Below are 17,310 nucleotides of genomic sequence, written 5' to 3'. Positions count from 1 at the left end.
AATAATTGTGTAAAGATGAGCAAACAAGAATGTATGCAGGGTGGTGTAGCTTTTACAAAAGCTGCTTAGTTAATGGAATAGTTCATGGCAAAAATAACAATTCTGCCATTATTTACTCACCATCATGTCCTTCCAAATCTGTGTTACTTTTACTCTTCTGTGGAACAACAACAACAACAACAATCATCAGTATGTTACCATATTATTTATAGAAGGTTTAGACGTTGTACTTCCCCTCTTTAAACTCTAGAGAGAGACAAATATCAAAATGCATTGGAAGAATAATACAGCATTTCCCTATGATTCAAATGGGATTCTATTGATGAAGAGCACTTAGTTTTTCCTTTTTTCAAATATTGCACATTGCCTCAACAGAAGCCCTATGAACCTTAGTGTATAATATTTAATACATGCATTTCTAAGGTCTCTGAATGATGAGTACGATCAGTACTTCTGAGAAATATGAATACCTTCTGCCCCTCTGATTAATAGTTCATACTTTTTAACAAGTATAAGAGCTTTTAGTAATTCTAGAAATGTCCCTTTCGGGTTGTGGTACATATGACATGTCTTTTTGCTTTTAATTTTATATATATAGTCCTGCCCCTTTAATAATAATAATAATAATAATAATAATAATAATAATAATAATAATAATAATAATAATAATAATACATATTTCTGTTAAAGACCTCTGTCAGTGTGGCAGCGTTGGGCGATGGGCGTGGCATTTAAAGGGCCATGTGTCTGTACGGTACGCAGTAAGGGCCAATCATCATCCAGCAGCGGCATCATTCGCGAGCTCCACACGAGCGCGCGTGCACTGCAAGTAGTGTTTTGTTCGCCGCATACCAGTGACCGCTTAGACTAGAATCTGATGAAAACAAAGGAGCTGCAATCTGTTCAGAAGTGCTGGCGAGAAGATTTTAAAGAGGGGGCGACTTCTGTGGATGTGAGAGTACACGAGCCGCTAAAACTTTTTTCGAACGCGAGTTCTTCCGGTAATCGGCATGCGACCGAAAACGTGATACTTCTGAGTCGGGAGACTGACTTCGAGAGTTCTGTCTCGGATTCCCAAAGCGGACAGAAAGGAGAACGTGAGGAGAGCCATGAGTTTTGCGTCTCGCCGTGGGACATGGAAAGAGTCTCAGAAGGAGGTGCCGTGACTCCAGGCAGAGTTTCGGAGGAAAATGTGAACCAGTGCCTGAACACACCAGACTTTTTAGTAGACTTCAGCTGTTCGTCTCCGTTAGCAAACCATAAAATGACCAAAAGTACGTTGCAACCCTTCTCCGTGTCAGGTCGGCTGGGTGGAGAAGTGGAGCAACACGCTTCAAACCCGTTCCCTAGGATTATTCCCAAACTGATAGTCACCCATGATGATTTTGGACCCGGTCAGGACAGTCCGCACATCGGTGATTTGACTTTAAGCATGGGCGGCTTTTCACTGGACCTGCATCCCGATGAGGACTCGCCCTGCTCGGACAGCGGCTGCGGAGGCTCCCCTGCGCCCTCTCTGCTCCACAGGAAACTGTCCAGCTCCTCCTCTGCTGGATTATCTTCTGCCTCGTCGTTTGAGGAATCTGAGGATGATTTCACGGGCAGTGACCTTGAGCCCGGCAGTCTGTCCCCCAACATGATCGGCAGTCCTGATGAACTGACAGGGGTAGGTGTCCAGATTCAGTCCTTATTATTTTCAAATTCCCATTATATAGATTGATCTGTTGCATGTGTTTTTTTCTTCTTCATTTTTTTTTCATAATGGATAGTGTTACCCCTGTGAAAAAGAAGTGAGCTTAATTGTATTGAATGTGCTCGTCTAGTGTACTTTTAAGCCTTAAAAGTGTACAGGACTTGTAGACAATTTAATATTCATTAAATAAAAGGTCACCTGAGTCCACTTCCACGACTACGTGTCTTAAGTCATGGCATACATTTATCATGAATTCTTGTCAGTACATTCAGTGGTACACCGTAACCATATTTAACACACAGTAGATGTATAAAGATGTAAGTCCTACTTAAGTATGTCAGAAATGCACTCCTGAGTTCAGATAATAGCAATTAATATACATTTAACCTTTAATAGAATTACATTTTTTGGGGAAGGTTAGGCTAGTGGAAGGGCTTTTGAGAAGTTTGTGCACCAACACTGTATTATCAACTTTATTGTCATGTCCTGTAGCAGACATGGGGTCTTGTGCTGCCTGTTATTGAACTTCTCAACATTATATCTACAACTGCGATGTTATTGAGTTGCTGTTGATCTGTAGTGATTCTTAAGCTTCAGCAGGCATGCAAGAATGATGATTTAGAAAATGTTCTAAAACTGAGTCAGAACGAAACTATTTATTAGAAAGTACAGCTATTTTTAGCTCCATATCTGTGCACCACCAACTTTTGTATTGTGAAAGTGGTGAATCTTAGATGCATTGACATGCACATCTAAAACCAGAACCTGCTATTTTATACATTACTAGAACTCTTAGGCTTTTAGAACTCATCAAAAAGGTTACTGAAATATTGTAGTTTCGTTATTTCTGAGCTTCCAGTCTTGGCAAACCTTTTTTTTTTTTTAAGTTTCATAATTATATTGTTGGCTCTTGGAACAGTTGATGGGTGAGACTCTTTAGAGAGATGATTTTTGTGTTCTGTGGAAAGTTAGTAGCTATATTTGGCTTTTAAATGTGAAAAGACAAAATGTGAGTAAGATATGCCTATAATGCTAATGGGGGTGTTTTTAAAATATGAACGAAACTCTGAGGGTGAAGAATAGAAACTATAGTTTCTGGAACCTAAAAAAAAATACAAATGTGCCATTATCTTCAAATGTCACTGATTGACTTAATAATACACTCACTGTCCTAGTCATTCATAGATGACTGATAGAGTCGAACTCTGAAAAAAAAAAAAAACTCAAATCCCTGGTGTCTTTGTCAGTTCGACATGTGCTCAGTATGTTTTTATGTCTGGATGTATAATCCACCTGAAACTGGGCAGCATTTACTTGCTCCTGTTACAGACTGAATCTTTGAGTGACTTCGTATTTCTGATGAAACATTTGTTGACCTTGATTAGAATAGAAACTCATGTCCACTGACTGATCTAGTGATCTGTGCACTAAAAAAAAGCTTGTTACTAAACCTCAATTGGTAAAACATGACGCTAGCAACACAAAGGTCATGGGTATAATTTCAAGAACTGTTGTTCTGATACAGCGTATATTACTTTGAATGTGGCTCGAGTTAATTTGGATAAAACAGTGTTGTTTTATTTGAAAGGTCTTACAGTTATCTCCAATTTACAGTGAGTTAGCCTGTGTGAATCATCTCATTTGAATGTATCTGCTGTACAATGACCAGAGTCCGCAGAAACAGGCCTGATATCATACAATATACAGTTCATCAGCAGTTCTGTGCTAATCTCCAATTTCCTGCTCAGTCTCCCAGTGTCCAAATGATTAACGTTAATGTTTTGTGTATATCTGGCTGATCCGTGAATCAGGATGAATCAGTCCTAGGAGAATGACTGTCAGGAAGTCCGCTGGCTCCTCATAATCTCTCAATCCTTCCTGCACTTTTTTTTTCCGGATTGCAAACAACATATTTCTTTATTAGATGGTTCTATGGAATACTGGAATATTCTGGATTCTGATTGGTCAAAGGCAGCATTCTATGGTCAGATATTTTAGTAATGAGCGCTACAGTTTTTAAATGACTAGTACTGAGAAAACCATTTCCTACCGTTCAAAAGCATCTGAAATATTGTTAAAATGTTTTAGAAATTAATATTTTATCCTCACCAAGGCTACATTTTATTTGATCAGAAAAACCGATATATTATGAAATATTATTACAACTCTTATTAACTGTTTTCTATTTGATTGTTTTAAAATGTCATTTATTTCTGTGATGGCAGTGTCACATGATCCAAGAATCATTCTAATAAGCTAATATGGTGATCCAGAACCTTTTACTATTATTATTATTATTATCCATGTTGAAAACAGTTGTGCTTCTGAATATTTTTGTGGAAACCGTAATGCTCTTTTTTTTTTAAAGATCCAAATCAATGATCTTCCTAATGTTTCCTTATTGAATAAAAGTATAAAAAAAATTTTTTTTAAACTTTTAAATGGTAGTTTGCATCGAAGTGCTAGTCTCTCATGTCACTGCACGATTCTTCTCGCATGATAAAATAATTCAGAGTCATTTTATTTATTTATCAGTCACATTGTAATAAGCCTAAGAAAATCTTGATGGCCCTGTCAGAGTTTATTTTGTTTGTTATTGTGTACAAACCTTTTTCCTTTGCGTTTGCTTTACATTTAACTAATCCACGCTGCATATTCACAATTATTTGTATTTTTTTGTCAGTTTGTTGACATCCCCAGGCCTACTCACACAGACACACATTCAGATGCCATCACTGAGCCATCGTCACTCACACTGTCATGGAAAACTGAGTTGTGGGCGGTTCCTTTGTCGCTAAGTAACCATGAATCCATATATGGTGTTGCTTCTCATTTCTGTTTCTTCTTCTCTTTCTTAATCTGTTTCTTGTCTTACTTCAGTGGTCATGACAAAGATTTGTTTACAGCTGTGTGTATGCGCAATATACTTTTGACTCCCTTCCTGCTGAACAAATCCCGCATCTTTGCACTTTGCGATGATGTAAACAATTCATTTCCCGCCATAAACTTGCTCCACTACTTCTAAGACAAAGGGAAAGACTCCATACTAGATACGACTAGCTGTCTCGGTCTCAGTGTTCCTGGCTCTTTTACTCTCTGAGGGTGTGAAGCTGTTGGACAGGTTTTGTCTTTGTTATGAAAATGCTTTCAGAACTTCTTTGAAATGACACGGAGAGTGAGAAAGAGAGACAAATCAAAAGTACGAGATGGAGGGGAGAAGTGGAAATTGGATGGCTGCAGTGAGGGAGGAGGTGGGTGATGGGGTGGGTGGGGTTTTTACAGCGTGTTCAAACACAAGCAGCCCAGAAAAACACATTTATTACATTAGTAGTGTTTGCCAAGACAGGCAACACTGTAACTTGATTTGAATCGCTCGTACTTACTAAAAAAAGCAATTTAATAAGTACTAAAATTTAAAAATTACTATTAAAACTAATAAAAAAAGACAAAAGCACTTTACAAAATTACTAAAACCAAAACTAAAATGGAAATATAAAAATGCAACAAGGTCCATTTGGGGTAGTAAGTAAAAGCAAGCACCCAAATAACCCTAGCCACCACATAGCAATGCCCTCATATCATGACATTGTTTACCTATTCTTTTACACATTTCTTTATAATCTTGTCAGTGTAGTAAGAAGGGAGTGAATGGACGTGTGTCAGGACGAGTGCATGTGCTTCATGGGAGCTAGCAGAGGACGGTGGGTTAGGATCAGAGAGGGGTGGTGTAGGGGAGACATCCGAGAAAGATCTGATAAGAGAGACATCTGAGCTGCAGAAGTGCATGTAAGCGAAAGAGAGACAGAGACAGAGAGAATCAGTGCTCCATGCACATGATGTGAGTGTGTGACAGCTCAGTCTGCTTCCCGGATGCATGTGTGGTTACAGGGCAGTGCGGGGCTCGTGGGTCTCTGCATGTTTGTTTGAAGTGTGTGGTTGTGCATGCTTTGTATATGCTCATACATTTTCTGTCTGCGATTGATTTGTCTTGCTTGCCTGGTAAGAGACCTTCACGGTTCACACACACGTGCACACACTGCTGGGTCGATTTGGCAAAAAGGTCAATGACAAATAGTAGTGTCCATGTTATATTCTTTTCAAAGAAAATCCATTTCATGACATCCCATTTGGTGTGACGATCAATGTGGTGAAACAATTAAGTACAAAGTAACAACCTATTTTCCTGAATACATGAGTATTTTAAAAACCATTTTATTACAAATATCACAAAATAATAAGTCATAAAAATCTGGGTCAAAGACGAAAAAAAGTGTTTAAGCATAAAAAAACTTGTTTTTATGAGCAAAAAATAAATATCATACATTTTCCCGTGTTTTACAGAAGACACCCAGTAAAATGTCATTCAGTGTAACAAGCTTGTCAGGCACATTTACAACAAAAATCAATTTATGACATATTAAAAGACTAATTACTTTCACCCCAAATACTAATGAGTTGTAATTTGACATTTTTAACATTTGCCAATTTGTCAGTAAGAATTTTTTACTAATTTAAAACACAATAAAATTTAATATGCTCCATTATTCTTTTAGATATTTTAATATGTACACGTCAGAATAAGCATGTTGTTTGAATTTTTGCATAAATATTGTGTCACACTGAATGACAATATAACATTATTTTAACAAAATTGACATTTTATTCTCCAAAAACTTATTTGAAACCTTAAAAGTAGACATTTAACTTACATTTAATGTGCTTTCTATGGACACAAAATCTCTTTTGTACATTTCTTTTGATGCGGACATCTTAACGTCTTTGACCCATCTATGTTTTGAAGAGGAGCAGTGCATGATATTTTACATCCTGGACTAACCTTGTCTTCTCAATAAGTCACGTTTTATGGTGGGGTATAATATCGTTTCCTTTTTAGTTTTGCTTTTCGTTTCTGTCTTCATATTAGTTGCACTACATGAGTTTTAGTTGGAAGAAATAATTTTTTTCAAATATTAAGCAGTGAAACAGCTTTTATATACATTTCGTTTTTTTTTTTTTTTTTTTTGTAAGACATAATACCATTCAAAAGTTTGGGATCAGTAATGTTTAGTGTGTTGTAATAAAAGATATAAACTGTAATAAAAGGGTTCTGTGTTCTCTGGATCAGATATGCAGTAGATATGTCCAATAACAAAAGTAACCTGACAAATGACCCTGAAATAAACCCTCTTTGTGTGTGTGTGTGTGTGTGTGTGTGTGTGTGTGTGTGTGTGTGTGAGTCCTTGAGATAAGTCAGACATGAAGATAGAGCGGCTCTGTTTGTCCAGGGTGGGTTTGACCTTTGACCCAAGGTTTGATCTCACTGTGACTCTCCTGAAGGCCTGGAATGATCAGAATGGTATGAGAGTCATCAGTCGTTAGCATATTTTACACTCAATATGAGGTATAGAAACATTAAACATTATGGTGTAATTGTTTAACAGTGGTGGATATGACCAGTTTGAATTTTCACAATAGATAAAGACATTTTGGGCAATAAATGTTCATGTCTAAACACATGAAATACCGTTTCCGTTCATAAACTGCAGGGCATATGGTGAATTGTAATTAATACTTTGCCTGAAGTTTTAAGAAGTGTGTATAACTAGGCAGAAGGACAGGAAGAAAGGCTTTATATGAGGCGTCGTGTGTCTTCTGTTGACTATAGTGTCGTCAAAGGGGGTCAGTCAGAAACAAAGAGGACAGACTGAATTACATCTAAGTGTGGAGAGAGAGCTGTTGAATTTACAGAGCACACGTTGAAAGAGGGAATGAATGTATGAACTGTAAGAGGGAAAATAAAGAAAAGAGACCTGAGAGAGGGGAGAAATTATTATTATTATTATTTAATTTTTTTTTGCATTTTCCCAATTTAATATAAAATGATGTAATTAAAAATGGTTGTTGTGATTTGTTATAATAATTATATAATTGTTTTAATTGTATATATTTTTTCAACTTTATTTTTATTATTATTATTTTAAGTAGTGTTCTCCAGTATTTGTATATAAGTTTTTCACAAGTTATATAAGGTCAGGTACCAAGAATATTCTGTAAACTGCTCATTCCAGGAAGAGCTTTTACGTTGTTTCTGTGTACCCGTCAAAGCAAAAAACATTTAAGGAATTATGGGAAGGAAGTTGTCAGTGATTGTGAATGTGAAAGTTTGAGTGGCATCCCAGGAATTCGTGAAGAGGTTTTTTTTTAGTTCCCGTGCAAACAGCTGGGTTATGTCATTTTTCCACACGCACACATTTGTCATCGATCAGAGCCGTGTAATCAATAACCTTTAATCTGTGAGACCGTGTGCGTCACGGCTTCTTTGTTGACCTCATGTCACTGATAAAGACCTCAGTCTGGGACTTAAGATCCAATGCCTGAAAAAAAAAAAACATTTTTACTGAAACTCAAGTCAATGTTTGTTTAGAGAGTAAAAGATGTGGTTTGTTTCACAAATCAGTATCGGTTTTACATATTTAGTCTGTTCTGTTTTAAAAATGATTTATAAATGAAAGAAAACGTCTCATCTGTGCATATGCGATCTTTGATTTTAGGCTAAATCGTGGAGGAAGTTAAAGACCATGGTGCATTGCTCTCCATTTGTGGTTTCATTTAAGAAACTATATCCTTGGGTTCAGCTCGCGGGCCACGCAGGTAAAAACAACTTCTCATTCTTGTATTGAGGAAAAGGCTTGTATCTGAAAAGACTGCCGCCCGTCATTTTGGACTGATGAAATGAACCCTGTTTTTGCCTCTTGGGGTGTAGATCATTTCCAGGCAGGCGAGTATGGGAAACTGTTGAAGAAGTATTGTGAATGTGAGCAGCAGTGTCTCGAGAAGCTGATGAATGACAACCTCCAGCCATTTGTTCCTGGATACTATGGTACTGTGCAGCAGAACGACCAGGATTACAACCTTATGGATGATCTGCTGACACACTTCGACTCCCCTTCAATCATGGATTGCAAGATGGGAAGCAGGTGAGAAAAAGCTTAGAGATTAACAAGAATAGAAAAAAATGCCCCAACCAAACAAACCAAATATATAGTAAAGAATAAGACGCACACATGCAGAGGATGGCAGAGTGAGGGTGATGTCACAAACTGATGTGTGAAGGCTGTGGTTTGATTAATTGGGTCTGTTTTTTAACCACAGGACATACCTGGAAGAAGAGCTGGTGAAGGCTCGTGAGCGTCCTCGTCTTAGGAAGGACATGTATGAAAAAATGGTGGCAGTGGATCCAGGAGCACCCAGTCCAGAGGAAAGAGCCCAGCAGGCGGTTCTCAAACCTCGATACATGCAGTGGAGGGAGACACTGAGCTCCACCGCCACTCTTGGCTTCCGCATAGAGGGCATCAAGGTGAGAGATCATGAGTGCAAACATAACTGAAAGAGTTTATATAATATACACTACCAGTCAAACGTTTGGGATCAGAACATTTACATTTTTTTTTTTTTTTTTTTACAGGAGTCTGTTATGCTCATCAAGGCTGCATTTATTTGATCAAAAATACAGGGAAAAAATGTAGTATTGTGAAATATTATTATGATGTAAAATAACTTTTTTCTATTTTGGTATACATTTAAAATCTAATTTATTCCTGTGACGCAAAGCTTGAAATTACTCCAGTCTTCAGTGTCACATGATCCTTCAGAAATCTTTCTGATATGCTGATTTTCTATCAGTGCTGCTTAATATTTTTTTGGAACCTGTAATACTTTTTTTTTTTTTTCAGGATTCTTACAGGATTCTTTTTCTAACAATATTCTCTAGAGTTCAAAAATTTGGGGTCACTCATTTTTTATTCATTCTTATTTTGAAAGAAATGTAAACTTTTATTCAGCAAGGATGTGTTAAATTGATAAGAAGTGATAGCAAAGATTTATATTGTTAGAAAAGATTTATATTTTGTTCTTTTAAACTCTGTTCTTTTTAACTTTTTATTCATCAAAGAATCCTGGAAAAAGTATCGCACTTTCCAAAAATATTTGGCAGCACAACTGTTGCCAACATTGATAATTCTAATAATAAATCAGCATATTAGAATGATTTCTGAAGGATCATGTGACACATTACACTGGAATAATGGCTGATAGAAATTAAGCTTTGCATCACAGAAATAAACTATATTTAAAAAGATATTATAATAGAAACCATCATTTCATCAGAAACCATCAAGATTAAATTTTTTTCTGTATATTTAATCAAATAAATGCAGCATTGATGAGCATAAGAGACTTCATTAAAAAACATATATATATATTTACATTTATGTATTTAGCAGACGCTTTTATCCAAAGCGACTTACATTGCATTCAGGCTAACAATTTTCTCCTAACATGTGTTCCCTGGGATTCAAACCCCCAACCTTGCTAACACAATGTTCTACCACTTGAGCCACGGGAACACTATATATATATATATATATATAATTTTAAGAGATACAGATAACAACATTAATTAAACAACCTATTTATAGATGTGATTTAGTAAAATCAATGAGTTGTTATTTGTGATCTAAGTATAAATGGTGACATAGCTACTTCCTGAATGCATGTTTGCTGTTTATAGATATGAAATTGACAAGTGCACTTTTTTGTTACTATTAAAACTCTTCAACTCTGTTCACACTCTTTGTGTTTCTGTTTAGAAAGCAGATGGCACATGCAACACCAACTTTAAAAAAACCAAACATAAGGAGCAGGTGATGAAGGTCTTGTGTGACTTTGTGGATGGAAACACACAGTTACTGGTACGCTGCCTCAAAGGAAATGAACTGTTTTAACACTGCACTGGAGCTTTTACTTCATTACATTTAGCCAATTACTTTCCTGTTTTATTTGATAAGAAAAAACGTATAATGTTGCTTTCTCTGAAGTGCTCTTTTGACCTTCAGTGACTGTAAAATTAGACCCTACTACATTATTACTGTAGTTATAGCTGACAGGTGTTACTATGTGGAAAGCATATTCATAATTTCTATACCTATATTGTAATGTACTCTACAGAACTTCCAGGTGTTTTTTGCAATAGTGCTTTATTATGCATTTTAGCAGCACTGGAAAGCTGTATTAACCAATCTGGATCCAAGAACTGGCAGTGGGTAGTTACAGTTGTCTTTTTTTTTCTTCTTTCAGAGGAGTTATCTACAGAGGCTGGAGGAGCTGCGCAACGCTCTAGAGACGTCAGAGTTCTTCAGGACACATGAGGTGAGGAATCTGTTCTTTCCATGTTGTGAAATGTTTTTCCTGCCCCGGGCCAAATGAATTTTTATCTCTGGAACACAAGAAGTCATGTTTCATAAGCTTAAAACTTTGCCCTGTAAATGTACAACTGTAAGACACTGTTTTGTTTCTCATCAGGTGGTTGGGAGTTCTTTGCTGTTCGTGCACGATGCTTCAGGCCTGGCCCGAGTATGGATGATAGACTTCGGTAAAACCGTCCCACTGCCACCACCCCAAACCCTGGACCACCGCACACCCTGGGCTGAGGGAAACCGTGAGGACGGGTACCTGTGGGGTCTGGACAACCTCATTCAGATCTTTGGAGACATGCTGCAGGACGCGACCTCACCCTGATGGATGCACAGAAACGTGCCTAAGCCCGAAGCATCACGTGTAGGGACATGCTGATGGAGGGAGGCACACAACAGGATACTAGTCCTGAGATGAGTGTGCTCTCGAGCTGTCGGAGAGATAAAAGCGAACAAAATACGAGTGGAAAAAGTCTAGCACATTTTGTCGACAAGCTTTTTGTTTCTTTTTTTTTTTTTTGCACGTGTGGTCCTGCAGATCCACAGAAGCTCCACCACAGTCAAAAGACAGATACTGAACCCAAACAGACTTGAGGAGCAACAGAACTATCGTTTTAAGGGCGCACCGCGATGTTTATTCATGAATGGCACGTTCATTTTTTTTTTTTTCTTTACCTACAAAAATGATAACACTATCAAACTGGAATGTGCTTTTTTGTTTCGTTTTCCCTGTAAAATTTTCTTTGGGTTTTTCATGGTTATGTAAATAGTACTAATTTAATTTTTCTTTATACATGTATATTATAATAATTAAGGTTTTTGCTTTCATTTTGTTTTATTTCTGTAGTCTTAACCCTTACCTCATTTATTTCTGAAACGTGGTCCAAGTGCAAAACTACAGGCCGACTACCGCTTTTTTTTTTTTTTAATTTCCTGTGGTCGTCTAATCTTGTTGACGCATATCAGGTATGATATTTCCATGACTCATATGTCCTGTTGAATTTAGCAGACTATCACCATTTAAACGGCTCAGTCAACAAGGCAGAAGTTCAATTACTACCAAACAGTTAACAGATTGGCGTTCGTCAGAAATAAGGTAGTAGAGTTCAGCACAAACATTTTTTTGCACTTAACTTACCAACGAGGACAGCTAAACCCTACCAAGATTGTATTTTATTGATGAGAAATAGATGCAGTGTTTCTTAAAACTAGCCATGGTTACAAAGACACAAAAGCTAACAGGTATAATTGATAGTCATACACTTGTTGCTGGAACAGCTTGTTCACACTTGTTTCATTGGTTTTTAAGGTAACCAATCAGACGGGCCTGTTTGCAGTGTTAGACATATGGTTTGGTTTCTAAGTTAGCCAAATGCATGCAAATTCAGATTAAGTCTGAGAGGTTAACCCTCTTTATGTGGACCAATGACTATTAAACTGATTTTTTTTTCTTTAAATAAATAGTTTTGTGAGCTTTTGTGTTGGTAGACACAGCAGAATGGCCTCCAACATCAGATTTTTCGACACCATAACAGGCAGGAGTTCAGCTTCATAGTGATCATGGCTTATTTGCATGAACAAATCTGATGGTTGATCTCTCAACTGTGGTGGAAAATGTATTTTGGTGTGCATGAGCGGATTGTAAGTGTTAGGGCCGCTGATGTCATCTCACTGCCGATGCACAGTAGTTCTCAAATTAGGTGCTGTGGTCAGGTTTAAATAAAAAAAAGACAAACAAAACTTTTTTTCCATCGTCACTTCATGTTTGCTTCAGGTTGTAAATCTGAAATACTCAATTTCAGACAAAAAAAAAGATGATATCCTCTTGCACAATAACACAACAAGGATCATATTAAAGTGATTACCTCATCTGGATACTTTTTGTTGATGTTGGTTTACGAAATCTGGTGTTCTACCACTGTTTTTTTTTTTTTTTTTTTTTCTTGCTTCAGAGATTGTATTTTCTGTCGTGAGTGGACCTGCACACTGTCTGTTGGTGTATCTGTCAACATTCCAACACTGCATTCCAACTGTCATTATTTCCCCATCTGACTGGTGAACAAAATGTCTCATACATTCTTTTGGAGATCCACGTCATTGTTTACAGATTATACAAAGTATTGTGTGTCATACAAAATGTTGAAATAAGTGTTGAAATACATGTTTTATATTGGAAAGAGAACTGGATGGTGTGATGCCTTTTTGAGTTGTCTCAACCCATTTGATAAATTTGAGATAACCGCTGACATGCTGAGCACCTGTACTTACATCACCTTGAATCGCTGTCTTGAAAGCCAATAATATAATCCAATAAACTGGAACTATTATTCTGTGTTTCTCCTTTTCACTTCCTGACTCTCCATTACTTAAAGAAATTAATTTCAAAACACTATATCATGCTGTTTGGGTTCAGTTAAATCTCTTTCACAAAAATGTTCTGAAGGAACGTGACACTGAAGACTGGAGTAAAGGCTGCTCAAAATTCAGCTTTGACAACACGCACAAACAAAACAAAAAAAATCTATTTTAAAGGGGTCTTATGATGCAATTTACATTTTTCCTTTCTCTTTGGAGTGTTACAAACCCTTGGTGCATGAAGAAGATCTGTAAAGTTGCAAAGACTGAAGTCTCAAATCCAAAGAGATATTCTTTATAAAAGAATACGCCTCCACATATCTATGTCACTATGTGGAAATATTTGCATAACACCGCCCAGATGTTTACACAAGAAAGAAGGCGTACCTTTCATTCTCGTAGTAGTATTGAGAAACAATAATGTACATAATAATGTAATGTGGAAAATAATGTGATTTTTTAACTTGAAACCGCATAAACAAATTGCATTACACCAAATATGTTATTTTTTAGCAGCATCATATGACCCCTTTAAAAGATATTAATAAACAAAGCAGTCACTAACCTGTAATAGGCCTACTACGTACATTGTATTTCTTTAAATAAAATAAATGCAGCCTTGGTAAGCATAAGATACCTCTTTAAAAAAAAATCCCCAATAAATAAATAGAATAAAACATTCTTATGAGTGAGGAGCCAGTTTTGGAAATGATTGGGATTACAATGATATTTCTCACTTTATCATGGTTAATATTGTATTCCTGTCAGGTGATGATTTCCTAGGGTGACCATATGTCCTATTTTGGACCTAAAAAAATAAATAAAATGTGTCAAGGTAGGACAAATTGACAGAATGCAAGCCGGGATTTCTTAATCTTTCGAAATGTCTGGGATTTCTGCTGGTTTCTTAGTCCCGCTCCCACTGAATTTCTCACCATTGCCGCCTGCTCCCGCAACATGTTTCACTCCTGCGATTTTTTGTTTAAACATTCTAATATTTAAAATTTGGGTGCATCAGGGAGCCGCTCTCAGTACGTCACTTTTGATTTCGCGATCACACGCACTCTGTGTAAAGGTAGCACATCTTGCAAGATAAGATATTTGTCAATGAGCTCAGGATCTGTTAAGCAGCAAATACTCCAGCTTGGTCTTGTCAACCATTTCTCCTTATTCTTGACCTGGGATCAGTCAAATCTGACTCCTGCTGCTGTTTTTGGACACAGGGTTGCCAAGTCCGTGTTTTTCCACAGAATAGGGCTACTTTTAAACTTGCCATGAGATTGATTTTCCCAACTGGGCTAAAGTTTTGAAATATTGCATAAAATACATGTGACTAAAATGCCTGAAACATTTTGCATCCATCCAACATGTGATAAACTTTCATGGACTTTTACATGAACTGCTCCCTCCTGGTGGAATGACCTGCCCACCTCAATCATTTTCAAGAAATGGCTTATTCATCTTTTTCAACTTAATATGACCCTCTAACTCTAGCACTCTCTATTCTATTTCTATTCTAATTACTTGTTTTATTTAAAAAGCATTCTCTATTCTTTCTACTTATTTTCTTATTATAATAATGACATTCTAACACAAGCTTTATCTATCCTTTTTGTGTTCTATTGATTTGTTTTATTTAAAAATGAGCCTCTAACACTAGCATTACCTATTCTTTTACTTTTACTGTACTATCTACTTGTCTTCTTTTTATTTATTAAAAAAAAAAACCTTGCTACGTTGGGCGAAACCCCGCCCCCCACTAGTTTTCCCTGTGTGGAGAGAAGCTCTTCCTCAAATTGCACAACAGAAGGGTTCTGAAACCGCTGGATGACATCAGAACAGCTGAACACTTTGTTCTATTGCTGAGGATCATCAGTAAACATCTGTCTTACATCCTCCGCCCCGTTTGTTTGCCCTGAACCGAACCGAATGTTCAGATTAGTCTCGAGGATTACCTCATACCGGTTCACGTCAACAACACAGTTAACTATCTAAATGCTGTTAAATACAACAGTCAAAACCATTTAAATTGTCGAACAAACTCGAGTGCTAGCAGACACCACAATTACAAAACAGAAGGCTTTGAACCACAACCAGTGCTGCATCAGTCTCTTAGGTTTTCAGAACGTAACTATATCATAGTATTTCGCACATTTAGAAACAGTTAAACTATAAGGACACCTAGTGGACGAGGACTGAACACACAGGCGTGCAACCAGCTCCTGAAAGTTGACTGTTGCTGTGTGTTACCAGCTCAAACTTCCACAGCTGGTAACACAGACTCTTCCTCTGCTTAGACAGAACTAACACCTCTTTAAGAAAAGAATGTCCGCACACCCCTCTCTTAAGCCTAATAATATACCTGGATATAGACAGATATTGTTCGACTGAAGTATTGTTTCATCATGTAACTTTGAGACATAACTTTCAACTTATTGAGATTGTGTAGACAGGACTCATGATTAAAATCCTCGTCATATCTGTGCCAGAGCTGTCAGGAACACAACTACAATCTGTCTGAAGAGATGTCATTCATTAAACAGTGTAGTATGCACATGACTATGAATATGTGTCTTTATAGCATGTTTTATTTTATTATGTTCGCACTTGCAAACATAGTTGACAGTTGAGAGGTCTAGAACTAAAATAAAATTCAATTAAAAATAGTTAATTCAGAAAACAGTGAATAAAACAAAAAGAAGCCAGAACAACAACAACAACAATAATAATAATAATCATAATAATAATGTTTTAGACAACGGTGATCCAAGAAAACACTGTGGTAAAATAGAATTTTAAAATTAAATATGTAAGGAATAATTGATTGACATTTTCCCATACAAAATTCATGTTATCCCGTTTTATTTTGGAAAAACCTTTTTTTTGCAGATTCTGCATGCAAACATTTGACCACAACTGTGTATATCAGACACCCTGCTCTCTAAAATATCAACATCAACTGTTAAGTATTTACACAGAAACTTACTGTGGACCATCTTAAATAAGTGAAGGCACATATTTATTGAACAGCAATCACTGCAGATCCTTCCTAAAACTTCATGGAGAAATGTTGCAAAATTATGAAATTGTGACTGTACAAAATTAATAAATAAATAATGTCTTCCAGGTATAAAATTGTGGTTTGTACTCACCTGCTTTCTCTCTGTCCTAGAATAATTCTGGCTCTTCATGGTCCCCTTCCCTCTGCTGAAGCCTGATAAAGCTTCTTCTTGCTGGACACTGAGCGAGCCAGTGGTGGAGGTGGAGGGGGTGCTCCAAAATCCTCCACTGACATGCTGCTTTAACAGATTTCACTCTGTGGAGTCAATGAAAGAAATAAGTGAAAATCAATTGACAGCATGCAAGAGTATTGTGATTTACATGACATGGTGACACAGATGTGTAAATGAACGTTACAATGTAAGGTCCATTAAAACGCCACCAAAACAATGATTTAAGGAATGCACTTACTAATGATATAAGCATTCGCAAAGTTACACGAACCCTTAGAAAAGTTAAGTAAAAGTTATTTTACTAGTAACGTGCAGCTAAAGTCTAGGTAGTGTTTTCTATTTAGGGAAGACTAAATAATTAAGGCCATGTACTCCCATGGTTGTGAGAGGCATAATGCAAAAGCACATCAAAGATAATAATATTTTCAAATGTATTGATGGCGATATATATATATTTTTAATCAAATCAAAAGGGCATAAAATATTTTGTGCGATATATATATATATATATATACAGTATATATACAGTATATATACAGTTTATATATATATATATATATATATATATATATATATATATACAGTATATATACAGTATATATACAGTATATATATATATATATATATATATATATATATATATATATTGCAAATTCAAAGATGCCATTAAAGAGATACAACATAGCATTCATTACATAAAATGTATAATAAATGCATCCAAAGTCTGAACTAATGGAAGAGAAGAGAGGGGGAAAAGAAACAGGAACATAACAAGTAA

General features: G+C 36.4%; 1 protein-coding gene across 1 annotated transcript; it reads left to right on the top strand.

Annotated features, from left to right (window-relative positions):
* The first annotated feature begins 778 nt into the window (after positions 1 to 778).
* LOC132156021 (inositol-trisphosphate 3-kinase A-like) lies at positions 779 to 11,585 on the top strand. Its single transcript, XM_059564822.1, has 7 exons — positions 779 to 1,666; positions 8,245 to 8,344; positions 8,457 to 8,670; positions 8,846 to 9,050; positions 10,342 to 10,443; positions 10,829 to 10,900; positions 11,054 to 11,585. The coding sequence occupies exons 1-7, from the start codon at positions 878 to 880 to the stop codon at positions 11,267 to 11,269; spliced, it is 1,698 nt and encodes a 565-aa protein (XP_059420805.1). The 5' UTR covers positions 779 to 877; the 3' UTR covers positions 11,270 to 11,585.
* The last annotated feature ends 5,725 nt before the right edge of the window (positions 11,586 to 17,310 follow it).

Source organism: Carassius carassius, chromosome 13 (assembly GCF_963082965.1).
Source record: "Carassius carassius chromosome 13, fCarCar2.1, whole genome shotgun sequence".
NCBI lineage: Eukaryota > Metazoa > Chordata > Actinopteri > Cypriniformes > Cyprinidae > Carassius > Carassius carassius.
Note: the sequence above shows the minus strand (reverse complement) of the source record. Positions and strands in the feature narration are given on the sequence as shown.